This window comes from Pteropus medius, unplaced genomic scaffold (genome assembly GCF_902729225.1).
Source record: "Pteropus medius unplaced genomic scaffold, Ma_sr-lr_union100, whole genome shotgun sequence".
Classification (NCBI taxonomy): Eukaryota; Metazoa; Chordata; class Mammalia; order Chiroptera; family Pteropodidae; genus Pteropus; species Pteropus medius.
The window spans coordinates 38,197,941-38,213,796 of NW_024351730.1; the positions used below are offsets into that span (position 1 = coordinate 38,197,941).

A 15,856-nucleotide genomic window follows, 5' to 3' on the forward strand; every position below is an offset into this window, starting at 1 on the left:
ATCCTTTCAGCCACTCTATCTTTTGGTTGGAGCATTTAATTCTTTACCATTTAAAGCACTTATTGATAAGAATGTAGTTGTTACTATTTATTCCTGTTTTTGATACATGTTTTTCTTCTTAAAGAAGTCCCTCCAACATTTCCTGTAATACTGGCTTGCTTGGTGGTAATAAATTCCTTTAGCTTATTTTTATCTAGGAAGCTCTTTATCTGTCCTTCATCTCCAAATGATAGCTTTGCTGGATAAATTATTCTTGGTTGTATATCCTGGGTCTTCATCCTGTCGAATATCTTTTGCCAAGCCCTTCTGTCCTGCATGGTTTCTTTTGAGAAATCAGCTGCTAGTCTTATGGGTGTTCCCTTACAAGTAACTCTTTTTCTCTTGCTGCTTTTAATATTCTTTCTTTGTATTTAACCTTTGGCATTTTAATTATGATGTGTCTTGGTGTGGGGCTCTTTGGATCCCTGATTTTTGGAATTCTCTGAGCTTCTTGGAGTTTTAGATCTATTTCCTTCACCAGGTTAGGGAAATTTTCCATCATTATTTCTTCAAACGGCTGTTCAACATCTTGATTTTCTTCAATTACGCTGATCAGACGAATATTTGGAGCCTTAATAGTGTCTCATATCTTCCTTAAATTATTTTTATAGTCTTGGCATCTTTTTTCTTGCCATTCTGATTGAGTGTCCTGATTGGCTTTCCTGTCCTCTAGATAGGGCATTTGATCCTCCTCTTTATTCACTTTGTTTATTCCATCGTTTATTCCATTTAATACACTTCTCGTCTCAGATATGTTCTTTAATTTAAACTTGTTCCCTTTTATAATTTCCATTTCCATTTTTATGCTTTTTATCTCTTTGTTGAAATTCTCACTGAATTTATCTACACTTCCCGAAAGTTCATTGAGCATCTTTATTTATAACCAGTGTTTTAAACTCTGCATCTGTTAGGTTACTTGACTACATTATATCTGGATCTCTGTTCTGTTCTCTCATATGGCTTCTGCTTCTTTGTCTTCCCATTTTGGCTCCCTTTCCATGTCTGTTTCTATGTACTAAGCGAAGTTCCTAAGTCTCCCAGTCTTATTAGTGTGGATTTGTGAAGTAGGTGTCCAGTGGCACAGTCCTGAGAGGAGTTCAGCTGCAGGCCAAACTTAGCCCAAGCCTCTGCGCCTCTGAGGCCACCTATACAGATTCAGCAAACAATCCACAGATGCTGTGTTTACAGTTGCCTTAAAAGGCCACGCCAGAAACCAAGGTCCATCAGTGTGAATCTCAGCAAGGAGCACCTGACTCACTGAGGATACACCTGGATGTGGCTTGGGCAGAGCTGCAAGTTGGGGGAGGCGGGGTTTCAAGGAATCCTCTGGGCAGAGCGACCTCTGTTATCCAGTTTGATGATTTCACAGCTATGGCGGCGCCATGTCAGGCACACTGAGGTAGGGTGGGGGGCTTAACAGGGAACAGTGGATTCCGCAGGCACTTCTGTACAGAGCAAGTCTCTCCTCAGCCCTCACTCTGATAATGTCTCCCTGCAAGTCCCTGGTGCCCCCTGCGTGCAGCTGAATTGGCAGTGGTGCTCAGACCTAGCAAGTCGGTCACCATGAAAATCTGCTCGTGGACGCAGCCCCTTTAAGAGGGTTCTGCTGCTGCAGCAGCCTCCATCTCACTCAGCCACTGGAGACCAGGCAGCCCCACATCCTCACACCATCCTACCTTCTGCCATTGCAGGGTGTTTTCTTGGACTTCTCCCTAGTTGTATAGCTTGTTCCTCTAGATCCCAGGCGATTTTTCCTTTCTGCTGCTCCTTGTTTCCGTCACAACTTTGATTTGGTCTCCAGAGGGATGAACAGAGCCTCTATCATCTACGCCATTTTTTCTCTCTCCTCGTTTTCATTTTATCTAATACCCAATTGATACTTTTCCATCTATTCCAAGAATATTCTTCATAGGATAAGCAGAATACATTCTGGGAGTGTGCATGTCATTTGGTTGTGTCTTTTAACTCAATTCAGAATAAGCGCCCTTTTTTTTCATGTCACTGAATTATTGAATATTCCACACCAGTCCTATACAATATCTTGTCTTCAGGATTTGAGTGACTCATCTTATCGTTTACCTTGTTCCTTATCCCTAGAGAATTCATAGTTTCAAGTTAAATATTTCTGGCTAACATACATTATATTGCATCACATCAGAGGACATTATGTTTGGGTGTCTGATCACGAGTGGAATCCTAAGATTGACCACTGTATTAGGCTGATAACAGCCTGGTTCTCTCTTGTATATTTTTTTTCCCTTTGTGATTAGGCACTAATCTGGATGATGTTACTTTGGCTCCATATGGAAATCAAAGAGTGAAGTTTAAATGTAGACAATTAGTTTTCTTTTTTGTATGGAATTTAATAATGCTTATTGCTAGTGTTTTATGATTGCTTACTAAACACTGGTCAACCAAGAGAGTGTATTAGAGGATTCAGAGTTCAGTCAACACATTTATGGAGCACCTACTGTGTGCTACATACAGGTCTAGGTGCTGGGATTAACTGGTGAGCAAAATGTTATGCAAGCCCCTTCTCTGATGCAGTTTTTATTTTAGAAGCAGGAAGATAAACATGTAAACTGATAGGGGTGATGAAGAAATAGTGAAGTTATGAGAGGGACTCTTAGGTAGGCAGTGAAGATCTTTAAGGGGTGATATTTAAGGCAAGGCTTGAATGATGTTGGATCCAGATGTGCAGCAATTAGGATTAAACAATCTGGGCAGAGGAAGCAGCAAGTGTAAAGGCTGTTAGGAATAGGACTTGTGTCTGAAAAAAGAAACACCAGTGTGTGTGTGGAACACTGTGAAGAAGAGAAAGAATGCTAAAAGATGGACTCAGGAGAAAGTTTATGAAGAAATTTTAATAGAAAACAGAAGGGAAAAAGAAACATTAAATCCTTGGAAATTATTCAATAGAGCAGGGAGAGGAACATTTTAGGAAAGGCTAATGAGTCAATGGGAAGAAATGAAGGGGTGTGTGGTGAGGTAGAAAGTTATGAATAAAGATGTAGAAAGTTTGCTTCTGTCACCCAGAAGGACTCAGCAGACAGTGATCAGAATAAGTCACAAGAGGACCACTAGAAAGTAGATTGTGTCTTGTGTTCTAGAATGCAGTCTCCTTGAAGACAGGGACCCTGACCTACCACCGCATTCAAATTGGATTTAGGTTTGGGTGTTTTGGCATAACTACTTCATAGTGGTGGTGTGCCCCTCTCTCAGTAGGTCTGTAATACCTGGTTGTCTCACTTTTTATGATATTAACAATTATTGATACTCAATGCATGGGTCCATTAATTCTTCACGAGTTGGAAAATGCTAATAGTGTATTTTAATCTCTCCTTATTAACTGGAATTTTTATGAAGACAAACTTTGTCCATCAATTTTTATTATCTTGAGATACAACTGGCATAGGAAAGGCAAAATAAATGCTTTATTCAAACCTTCAGCTTTTTTTGTTTTTAACAGTTTTCAAAATAATAATTTGGCCCCATGGCATCTTCTTGAAAGTTATCAGTGAAACTTTGTTTTTTTCTTTCTGTGTATGGGTGTGTGTGTGTTTGGTTGTGGTAGTGGTGGTAGTCATAAACTAATGGATTCATTCATTTTGATTTGTTTCAACCCATTGCTGTTAATATTCTTATTGAAGTTTGAATTGTCCCATTTTTGACCAGTGGGAGCCTCTTCAGGTTGACTTCTGAGTCTTTTTGACACAACCCCAGTTGTCTCTGATAAGTTACTTGTGTCTGGTATGACAAGGCATTCCCAGCTCATCTTTTACATTTCCTGTTCCAAACTGAGAATGAGCCATTTCTCGAAGAAGCCCTTGTTCCTTTTAATATTTGGAGGCCAGAATCTGGGTACCAGGGGGTTGTCCAGCTCAATTGGGTTGGTCATTGTTTCCAGAAAAATAGACACGAAATGCATTCTTCTTTATCCTAAGATAAACACCCTGAGTTTATACTGTTACATCTAGTTTGCATTCAGGAATAGGATATTTACTTAACCTGATTGATCTTAGATCTCTATCTTCTTTCTCCCACACTGAAAATTCTAGTTTTCAGTGACATCCACGTAATTTCTTACTACTTTTCTCCACAATATAAATATAATAATATCAGGAAAAAAACAATAGCACTGGATGCAGTACCACTAACAATATAATTACAAAAAAATGGTGCATGATTTTTAATTTTTGTCAAGAGAATATCTGTAATGAGACATATAGTCAAAATACTGTTTTGCAAATGTTGATATTTCCTAAAATAGTTCTTCACTAACAGAGTACATAGGCACTTCTCTACATACTCCATGCACCAGTTTGACACAGGTTCATTTGTTTCACTTTGCTTTTGCTTTGTAGTGATAGCTTTTTAAAATGTTTTTGTTGTTGTTATATAGTTATATAAAATATTTTAGTTCATGTTTCCAAAGTTAAGTCTACTAAAAAAGATTTATTCAAAGAACTTAGCTTTTATCCCTGCTCTCTAAACTACTCCCTTCTTACAATAAGTTTATCTCGATAGGTAGGTAGGTAGGTAGGTAGGTAGATAGATAGATTGATAGATAGGTAGATAGATAGATAGATAGATAGATAGATAGATAGATAGATAGATAGGTAGATAGGTAGATAGGTAGATAGGAATATATTTACTTGTACTTTTTAAGATGTAAAGCACACTCACAGAGTTACCAATAAACCATTCCTTTTCCCCTAAGTATGTGTCCAAATCTTGCAGAAGATGAGGTGCATCAAATGTAAGTAGCTCATTAAACATCTTCTCCTAAGAGAGGGAGAAAAAGACACTTTAAGGATAATAAGAAGAAAAATAAATAATATGATTTGAGGAAGAAGTAGGTTTTTCTCATCATTATTTTCCTACATGAGTTCTGAAAGAAAGAAGTAGCTTTGTGTTGTTGGTTAGTTGTTTTTTTTTTTTTTCCAAATGTGTGACATTACAGAGAAGCAGGTCTCTTTATTCATCAAAGGGATGAATAATGTTATTCACTCCTTTATTACTTATGAATTAAAAAAATGAATACTTTGGTCACCAGTTCTTATAGTTTCTTTGTACATAATGACTAAATATTTTACTAGCAAAATCTTTTAATGATTTTTATCTTAATTTTTGTTAAAAATGATTCTATTATGTTTTTACATTTTAAAAATTCTTCCTTTTCTTAGCCTCTCTTCCTTTAAAATTAAATAAATAACTGAAGTTAAAGAAGTTAATTTTATTTTGTAAGGCTAGTTTCCTCCAGTTTGACAGTCTTTCTTTTTTTAATCTTTTAAAATTTTAAATTACAGTTGACATAAGTATTATATTAGTTTCAGGTGTACATAGTAGTTAAACATTTACATACCTTATGAAATGATCACCCCAATAAATCTAGTACCCATCTGACACCACACATAGTTCTTATAATACTATCGACTATATTCCCTATACTGTACTTTACATCCCCATGTGGCAGCGTTTCATTTCACCATTGCACTTAATGGAAATAATTTCTAATGAATCATTATGCTCTCAGGTTTTTATAGATTTTCTCTTTGGCTTGATATTGTACCTTAGTATGAGACTTGTCTGCCTTGAATATCATCTATAAAACCCATCATCTAGGTGCCTCCTTTTGATATATTACGTAAGATAACATTACAAACCAAATAATATTCCTTGTGCTTTTACTTGAGGCTCTGAAGACCAAATAATTTATTCATGGCCTGTTTCTTGGTAAGAAGTATTTTTTTTATATGTGAAAATATTGTCTGGTTTGTATGTTGGATGTGAAATGTAATTCAAACTCAAAAATATTATATGTATATATATCATTCATTAATATTCATAAATGACATATACAAGCATACATCATTTTATTGTGCATTGCTTTATTTCTCTTCACAGATAGTATATTTTTTACAAATTGAGAGTTTGTTGCAACTTTATATGGAGCAAGTCTGTGGCACATTTTCTCATGTTATTATCTGTGTTGTATTTCAGTATTCTCATAATATTTCAAACGTTTTTTATTATATTTGTTATGGTAACCTGTGATCTTTGATGTTGCTATTGTAATTGCTCTGGAGTGTCCTGAACCATGCCTGTATAAGACAGCAAACTAACTGATAAATGCTGTGTATGTTCCGACTGCTCCACGAACTGGCTGTTCCCTGGTCTCTCTCCCTCTTTTCGGGCCTCCCTATTCCCTGAGATACAACAATATTAAAGTTAAGTCAATTAATAACTTTACAATGGCCTCTAAGTGTTCAAGTGAAAGAAAGAGTCAATCTAAGTGGAAAACTGTACGGGTGACTTATTTTAAGAAATTGCCACAGCCACCCAACCTTCAGCAACCACCACCCTGATCAGTCAGCAGTCAACAACATTGAGGCAAGACCCTCTCCTCTACCAGCAAAAAAATTACGACCCACTGAAGTCTCAGATGATGGTTAACAATTTTTAGCAATAAAGCATTTTTAAATTAAGGTATGTACTTTTTTTAGACATATACTATTGCACACTTAATAGACTACGATATAATGTAAACATAACTTTTATATGCACTGGAAAACCAAAAATTTTGTTACTCGCTTATTGCGATATTCTCTTCATTGCAGTGGTCTGAATGGAACTGAATCCACAGTATCTCCAAGGTAGAGTAATAAAATCCAGTCTTTATTAAGGTAAGTCGGGTAGTTGATAACAACCTCACCAATTTGCTGATTTACTTCTTGTTGTCATGATGACTTAGCTAGGAGTATAGATTACTAAAACATAATGCCTTATATTTGTAGAGTACAGTTTACAAAAGCATCATTGCATATTTACAAACATTAGCCAGATTTAACAAATTTGGCAAAAGTTGATGAGCTTGGAAAGCTTGTCATTATTTTGACTTTATATTCTTTCCACTGTTATATATGTCATTATTTTGACTTTATATTCTTTCCACTGTTATATACCTAAGCTTCTCTCTCTATGGTTAATGTGTTCATAGTTTTAAATAAAAACAGTATAATTCCTTCTGCCCCTTACACAGAATCTGTGAACTGAGGCAATGGGCCTAGAGCTGTGTGGCACTTTCCACAGCTCAGCTGAGCTCAGCTGAGCTCAGCATCAATTGGAAAGATAACAGTCAATTTGGCTGTCCCAGAATAGCTAGAAACAGGAGGGAGTTGAATGGAACAGGATATAGCTGCAGGATGGCTTTCCAAAAACTCCTGTTTGCTTACCTGGGTAATTTTGTTACCTTTTCTAAGGTGCATTTCCACAATTAAGATACATCAATGCTTGTGTATATGAAATGTCAAATGAAAATCTTATCTCTTTGCTATTCACTTCTCCGTTAGCCCAAGTTCTCTTTACATGTTTGTGAATCATCTTAGTCTGATGAAATGTACACACCCAAACAGCATAATCATTAGTATTTAAGAGTCATTTTAGAAAACTCACCAAAATAATATAAGATGAAATTTGATTATACATCCTCTTTTTTTCCCAAATGTGTACCTTTTAAAATGCATTTCCTGATGAATCCTAGACAGCCATTCTTACAGTTGGTGTACTCAGAAATGTCCTACTTCGTCCTCCAGAGAACTGTTAGGCAGGAGGATTTTTCACTCTGTTAGAAGTCATTGCTATATATTCCATCAAATGGCTTTTAGAGGAATTAAAGAAGATTATATATTTCTCCAAAGCATTATTTTTAAATCCATACTACCAAAATCATTTAGTATTGGAAATAGGCCACTAGCATTCCTTCAGTCTGGATCATCCTCCATCTCACCCCTCAAATTGTTCTTCAGATGAGGAAACTGAAACAGATACATGACAGAACCAAAGAAATACTAGAGGTAAGTTCAAGGATTATCAAGGTGACCAATGTACAAAGACATATTTTGCCTTTTAAATTAAATTTTAAAGTAAATTTTAAAAATTGGAAATATAAAATAATTATAAATATAAAATATTTATAATTATGTGTACTTGATAGATTTTTAAAGCACATATAATGAGGGCTATTTTCATTATCCATTTGTTACTGCATCAATGTTCTGCTTTTGACTTTTACCTGACCACAAGGTGGCAGCATTGCAACCCACTACAAGGAAACTAGGCAAAGAATTACCAAAAAAACCATGCATTTTCCATTGTATACTAGCCAGGTTCTGCTTATTAATCAGTCTGTAACTATCTGCAGTATTTCTGCAACATGTTCTCCCTTACTATGATTTATTCATGAACTTGGATTATGTCCTGTGAAACTTTTTTTTGAGGTAGGTGGTTTGTAAGAGCATCGCTATTCTAATATGAAGGTAGAGTATTGCTCTTATAAATGTTCAAAGAATATTTTCCTCTGTCAGGTGGCCTCTGTTATGGAGCTTCAGCCAAAACAGAGAAAATCGAGAAGGGCAAGCCCATAAGCTGACAGACTGCCAATCAGTGGGGTAGTTAGCATGTGGAACAAAAAGCTTTAGATACTTTTTTTTCTAAATCAAGGATTTATGTATCTATTTGTTTCTGCATTTATAAAGAAGTGTAAAATATACATGCCATGTTTGACAAATAAAAGGAAAAACGAGCACTGGACAAAATAATAACACTGTATTAATTATAGTAACTAATGTTTATCAAACCTTCTACACAGCCATAAATACTTGTGCTACCATTGACTCCTCCTAGCATACTTCAAAGTAGATTTTATGATCTCCCTACTTAATAGACAAAGAATTTGAACTATTGATAAGGAGTTAAGTGACAACTAATACGAAGAGAATCATGATTTAAGCCTGACATTTGGGCAGTATCTCTATCATCAAAGCTGAACTTTTATTTAAAACTTTGTCCTGGTTAGGGGTGTGTGTGTGTGTGTGTGTGTGTGTGTGCCCACATTTATGTCAAGGAAGCAATAAATACCTCTATTCAAATCAGAAGGTCCTCATTAAATAAATAGTATTTAGAATAAATATTCTTAAGTAAGTTAGAAAGACTGCTATCTGTTCTACACTGTAGCTTTTGGATGCAGGCCTTAAATTATAACATGTACATAGTATTTGTGCATAGCTGTTGTGAACAGCTGCTGGCACTGTGGCATTATACCCGGTGGTTAAGAACATGGAGTCTGAGGCCTAGTGACTAGGTTTGGAATTCCTAGTGTGCCACTTACTAGCTAAATAACCTTAGGCAAGTGACTTACACTACATGAACCTTAATTTCTTCATCTGGAAAAAAAGCATAAGAACCATTTCTCCCTAAAGGGATGCTTTGGGAATTAGTCACTAATTTGGATTTCAGAAAGTATGTGTATGGGTTGAGGCTATGAGTTCTGCAGTGGGTCAGCTTGTGTGACTTGGGCAATTATGTAACTACTCTATTTCTCAGATTCTTCACCTGCAAAGTGAGCATGACAATAAAAAGCACTTATCTCATGGGATTAATGGGGGACTGACTGAGATAATTCATGTAAAAGGGTTAGAGCCGCGCCTGCACATGGTTTTTGATCAATTTTGCTCTACCTATCACTCATTCAACAAGTATTTAGAGCCTACTAAATATGAGGCTCTGTGATAGGTGTAAGGGTACACCAGTGAATAATGTAGATGTGATTCCTACCCTCATAACACATTCTACTAGAGAAGACAAACAAGTAAATATATTTTAAAATATAGATTTTGATGAGTGCCCTAAGAGAAAGGTGGCTAGGGTCTATAATAGAGAATAACTTAGGGGGTATGTTTATAATTCAGGACAAAGAAGACAGATATGACGTACACATTTTTTAAATCCAAAAACCACAGTAAATGCATATTTTGGAAAGATAGAACCCACGAAGAGGTGGAAAACTAGAGAGGAGTTTGAAGCTGTAAAGCAGGTAGATGAACAGTACCTGCAAAGGGAAAATCAAAAACCCTGTAAAACCCTCAAATAGTTCAGGAAATGCCAGGATATATCTAGAATTGGGGGTAAGGAGGTAAGGGAGGAGGTAAAATGAGGATTGAAGAGAAAATCCATGAATGAAATCACTTTTAAGATTTCTTCCTTCATTTTATACTGCTAGACACCTGCCTCTTCCCCATCCTTAGCAGAAGGCTGGAGAAGGTGACACAGATGGTCTCTGGATTGGAAGTTGTCATACATAATGTATTAAAAATAGGGGAGTTAAATGAATATGTGTTATTGATTGTCACATTCTGAGACTCAGCCTTTTCTTTGCTTGTTGGTGGGAGCACTGGCAGCCAGGCCTTTGTTTCTCTGGGCAGGAGATTGAAAGTCTTCTCTAGGGCTCTTTCAAGTGTAAGAGGAAATAACTGAAGATAGTGATATTGGGAAGTACCCTGCCCCCCACATGGCCTAGGGATGCTCAAAATCAACAAACCCCATCCACATGCCGAGAGCTTTAAGCTTTTTAATTTCTCTACTCTTCTTCATGGATTATAAAGGATGGTCTGACTCCTGGAAAAGACAGAGACCAAAACAAAGAGGGGGAAAAAACAGCATCTTTTAATAAACATGCCATAGGCCAGGAGATGATATTGTATACACTAAATAAATATAAAATAACATTTAAAAAAACACAACAGAATATCATAGAAAAAGACCCTCTATAAATTTAAAAACACAGTATCAGACATTTAGAAATCAAGAGAAGGGCTGTTGAATAAAGTTGAATTCTTCCTGCAAGTAATGCAAGAAGGAGGAGGAGGACGAGGAGGAGGAGAAAGAAGAAGAAGAAAGAAGAAGAAGAAGAGATAGGTCATAGAGAAAAGATCTAATATCTGAATAACAAGAATTCTAATATAATGGATCAAAGAAAAGAAAGGGGGAGGAATTACCAGTAAAATGTAAAGAAAATTTTCTAGAATTAAAGGATGCAAGTTCCAGGTTTTAAAGGGCCCAAAAATGAGATAGCACAGTGGATAAAAAGAAAATCACACTAAGACTAATCACTGTAAAATTTTAGAACTCTAGGGACAAGTGGTCTACCAACTTGCAGAGAGGAAAAAAAATAAGTCACATATAAAAGGTCAGTAACCGGATTCGATTCAGTCTTTTCAATCAACAGCTAGAAGACCGTACATAAATGTTTTCCAAATACTGAAGAAAAATTACTTTCAACATAGAATTCTATATCCAGTCAAATTATGAAACAAGTATGAAGATGAAATCAAACCATTTTTAGACAAATAAAGCTCCCAACTTTTTCCTATGCTCAATAAGCTATTGGAGGATTGCTTCACAAAAACAAGAACAGAAACCAGGAGAATTAAGCCAAGAAAGGATCAAAAGAAGCATTCGAGATGATAATAAAGATTCTCTATTGACAACTGGGCACCAGCTGTCTAGGACAAGTAAACCAGAGACACAGAAGAGAGGCATATCCATACCATCTGTCACCATCATATCTCCTGTCAATGAGCCTTCATTTTAACTTTAGAATTTTGGAGGATGTACCCTCAAAGAAACAAAGGAAGAGATAAAGACAGAAGATGGCATCTAGGAGACAGGACTCCAACTCAAGAGAAAGATCCCTAGAATGGCAATAATGGGGAGTTTGATGATGACAGAGGCGCAGAAAAACAAGACAGTTCTACAGAGGAGAATGGAAGTCTCTGGCTAGATATCTCCATTGACCTTGTGGAAAAACCATATTGGTAGACTATTGGATACTGTAGGAAAGTATAACAATAAATAAAAAGAATAAAGCAAATGAAAAAGGGCAATTACTAACTTTGAAGAGGAAAAGTGATAAAGGAAATATAATCAAAACATACAAATGCACAGTTCCATATAACATTTGCATGGTCATACTAACGTAATCACTGGATATTGATTTAACCAAAACATTTTTAATATCACTATATTGGGGATTTGGGGGAACAGGAAGCAGAGAGGATGCCTATAAAAGAGTTAAATTCTTATTAGTATAACAAGTCCATAGAATCTAAAATTAGTGAATCAAAGTAAGTCATGTTTACATAACTTATAGAAATATGGAGATGTATAAATCCTAAAGAAATAGCCAAAAGGGTTAAAAAGAGGGTTGCATCTGAGAGATTATTGTGAAGAGGTAGAGCAGAGAATCACTGTACTTTGCTTTAAACTTTTCAATATAATTTGGTATTTTAAAACTGTAGGTTTGTCTAACTTTGATAAAAAGGGACTTTTAATGTCTGCCAAGTGGATATGATTAATAGCAGTAATAACAAACTGATTACATTACCTTTATATCTTGTTTTTTCTCTGCCCAAGGAAAACATGACATGAAATCATCCAATGTGTCCACAATAGCATCAACTTGACATTGTTCCAGTTCTGTTTTTCCAGCCAAATCTGTGGAATACAGAGAGACCATTTTATGCCCACAAACATGTTCAATTTAATTTACTATATTAAAACATTAATTTTAATAAGCAATATATTCATATGGTTCGAAAATTCAAAACAATATAAAACAGTATTCAATAAAAACTGACTTTCATTCCTGCCCCCATTCACCTCATTTTGCTCCTTACGAACTACCATATTGGTAGCTACTTTTATTCGTTTCTTTTGTATTCTTCCATTGTTTCTTTATGAAAATAAGAATAATGCAAATCTTACATATATCCTAGAGATCTTTCCGTACAAGTCCCATAAGGGCATCTTTGTTCTTTTTCAGTTCCATGGGATCCCTTTAAGTAGAAATACCCCCAATTCATTTAACCTCAACTGATTAGGTTTGCTTCCAATCTTTTACTAATATAAGTAGTACTACAATAAAAATCCTGTATGTACATTTTCATTTATTTTGTAAAAAGAATCATTTTCATTTTCACAGACCATTTTTGTCAGGAGCATTTGTTTTCATCCTGGAAACTACAATTTTAAAATAATAGAGGTGTTTTTTCTTGCCATTCATTAACCATCATTTTGCTAAGAAATCATTAATCTCCCTACATATTTTCTCACTGGTGTCAATCTAAAATTCTTCAGTATGGAAGCATTCTAAAATAGATTGCTTTTACATAACTGTGTGAATTTACTAAAAATCAAGGAACTGTATACTGACAGTGAGTGAATTGTGTATAAATCAGACCAGCAAAGATGTTAAAGGAAAATAAAATGTTTTAGTCATCTAGAGTTCTTCTGTAAGCTATATTTTGTGTGTCTGGTGTTCAGAGGTTGATCCTTCTTTCTGATCTTGAAAAGTCCCTCCAAATGTTACATTAGGTTCCCTTCGTTCATTTTCATCCTACTTTGACTTCCATGCTCAAAATTCCATGCTACTATTAATTTTATGCAAATGATTCTTTATCAACACTTTTAGTCCTAAATTCCAGGCCCATATTCTCAGCCTCCTTTTGGGTAGTTCTCTGTGTATCCTTTCGTCTCCTGAACCTCCTTTAACAAATCTGAAAATGGAGTCATCACATCCTACCAGCTCTTCCTTCTTTATTCATTCAACAAATAATTACTGGGCTTCAACTGTAGATCAACTTCAACAGCAGTGAACAAAAGAGATAAATTCCTTATCTTCATGGCACTTATGACTGACTGAAGAACACGGATTGAAAAGAGTATTGCTAGTTAAGAAACTCCTCCCTCCCTCCCTCCCTTCCTTCTTCTCTCCCTCCTTCCCTGTGCAAATTAGAAGTTCTTTTATTTTTCTCATGCCGTTTTCTCTCTGCTGGAAATGTTCAAGCCCAGAGAGTCTCAAAGTAAGGTCCATGGACCAGCTGCATCAGCATCATCTAGGAAACTGTTAAGAATGCAAATTCTTGGGCCCTAGCCAAGGCTTATTGAATCACAATTTCTGGAGTCAAGGCTGAGCAATCTTTGTTTTAAGGAGCCTCCAAGTGATCCTGATACACATAACATTTGAGAAACACTATCCAAGTTCAAGTCTTCCTCTTTAAATTCTAGGTATCCTTTAAGGCTCAATTCAAATGTCATTTTCACTTCAAATTCAAATTTCCATGGAGTCAGAAGTAGTCTCCATCTCTTCTAAGCTTCCAAAGAATTTTATTTGTTGAAATATGTGTTAGTGCAACAGAAATTTTTGCATATTTAATGTACACACATTACTTTGATTGAAAAATAAAGGTCTAGTAATTATGGCCCATTTTATTTGTGAGCTAACCATGTATGTATGGTTGGATCATTGTGATTGTGGTAGGTGTGGAGGTTTGGGAGGGTAGCATGGTGATTCTCCAGATTGATTAGAAAAAAGGGGATTATAAAGGAAGTCAATCATAGCTTTTTACTCAAAAAGAGTGTTAGAGCAGTATGAGGGGAGAGAGAAGACAAAGGAGCAAGGATGGGAGAAAGGGCATCCAGTAAAAACAAGAACTAACAGGTTTTTAAATTTCTCCTCATCCATGCCATAGGTACAGGTGCTTACAAAACAATCCAGAAGCCAACTAACAACTAAAGATGCCTCAGATGGCACTCTGTGGAAGCAAAGAAGACAACCTTTCTAGTTTTTTTCCCCAGTGTGATTAGGATAAAGAACACTGAATACATGATTTAAATAGTCTGAGGAATTTCAAACTTCATATGCTATATGTATTTTCTGTTAATCTTCTCTAATCACACATGCTTGCAAAAGTCTGGTTTCAGACCTACTTGTCCGCTTTTTTAGCTAAATTCCAATAAGAGATTGGAGGCAAGGAGGTGTGGGGTAGGAGGGGCAGTGGATAATATAAAATAAAATAAATTGCCTAGGAAACTCCTGGAAAGTTAAATTGGTATAGATGTTACAGTTATACCTCTCTAGCATTTAATTCCATTCTTCTTTGTACTATAGTGTTCAACAATAAAGTTATCTAATGAATACTAAAAAAATGTATATATATATCATTTTCATTCAGTTATCAAAAAATCTTAAAACACAGTAAATACATTACCTGTGTTTTTGGTCAGGTATCTTGCTATTGCTAGGCTCTGATGAAGATTAAGTCCATTGACTTCCAAAACAGGGATTTTGCCAAATGGAAGAGCTTAAAACAAAATGTGCAAAGAAAGAATCAACTTCTATAACAAAATTAAGAGTTATAATACTACATTTTTACTGATAATTGTGGAAGCAAAACATGATTTTAAAGTCATGGAATTCTTGAAAATTTATTCTTTAAAAATTTTATTTTTATTTTTTGATTACAATTGACATACATTATATTAGTTTCAGGTGTACAGCACTGTGCTTAGACATTTATATAACTTATGAAGTGATCACCCCGATAAATCCAATATCCTTCTGACACTATACATAGTTATTACAATATGCTGACTATATTCCCCATGCCACACTCTACATCCCCATGACTATTTTGTAACTACCAATTTGTACTTCTTAATTCCCTCCCCCATTCACCCACCCCTACCCTCACAATCTGGCAACCATCAAAATGCTCTCTGTATCTATGAGCTTGTTTCGGTTTTGTTTGTTCATTCATCCTGTTCTCTAGATTCCACACATAAGTAAAATCATATGATATTTTCTTTCTCTGTCTGACTTACTCCACTCAGCACAATACCCTCTAGGTCCATCCATGTTGCTGTAGATGGCAAGATTTCATTTTTCTGAGTGTGACTGAGTAACATTCCGTTGTATATACGTACCACCTCTTCTCCATTTATTCACTGATGGTTGCCTCCTTTTCTTGGCTATTGTAAATAATGCGGCAATGAACATATGGATGCACATGTCCCTTCAAAGTAGTGTTTTGAGTTTCTTCAGATAAATACCCAGAAGTGGAATTACTGTATGCTTCTTTGTCTCTTGTTATAGCTTTTGTTTAAAGTCTATTTTGTCAGGTATAAGTATTGCTACCCC

General features: G+C 35.6%; 1 protein-coding gene across 4 annotated transcripts in view; it reads right to left on the reverse strand.

Annotated features, from left to right (window-relative positions):
- HPGDS (hematopoietic prostaglandin D synthase) overlaps nucleotides 1-15,856 on the reverse strand; it is a 32,220-nt gene that overhangs the window by 991 nt on the left and 15,373 nt on the right. For 3 of the 4 annotated variants that reach the window (XM_039845734.1, XM_039845731.1, XM_039845730.1), the window contains 3 exons: nucleotides 14,928-15,020; nucleotides 12,263-12,372; nucleotides 4,726-4,824 (listed from right to left, as the gene is read on the reverse strand). In XM_039845734.1, coding sequence (XP_039701668.1) covers nucleotides 4,726-4,824; nucleotides 12,263-12,372; nucleotides 14,928-15,020 — 302 coding nt within the window. The remainder of the gene's footprint in view (nucleotides 1-4,725; nucleotides 4,825-12,262; nucleotides 12,373-14,927; nucleotides 15,021-15,856) is intronic. The other variant, XM_039845732.1, reaches the window with a different exon arrangement.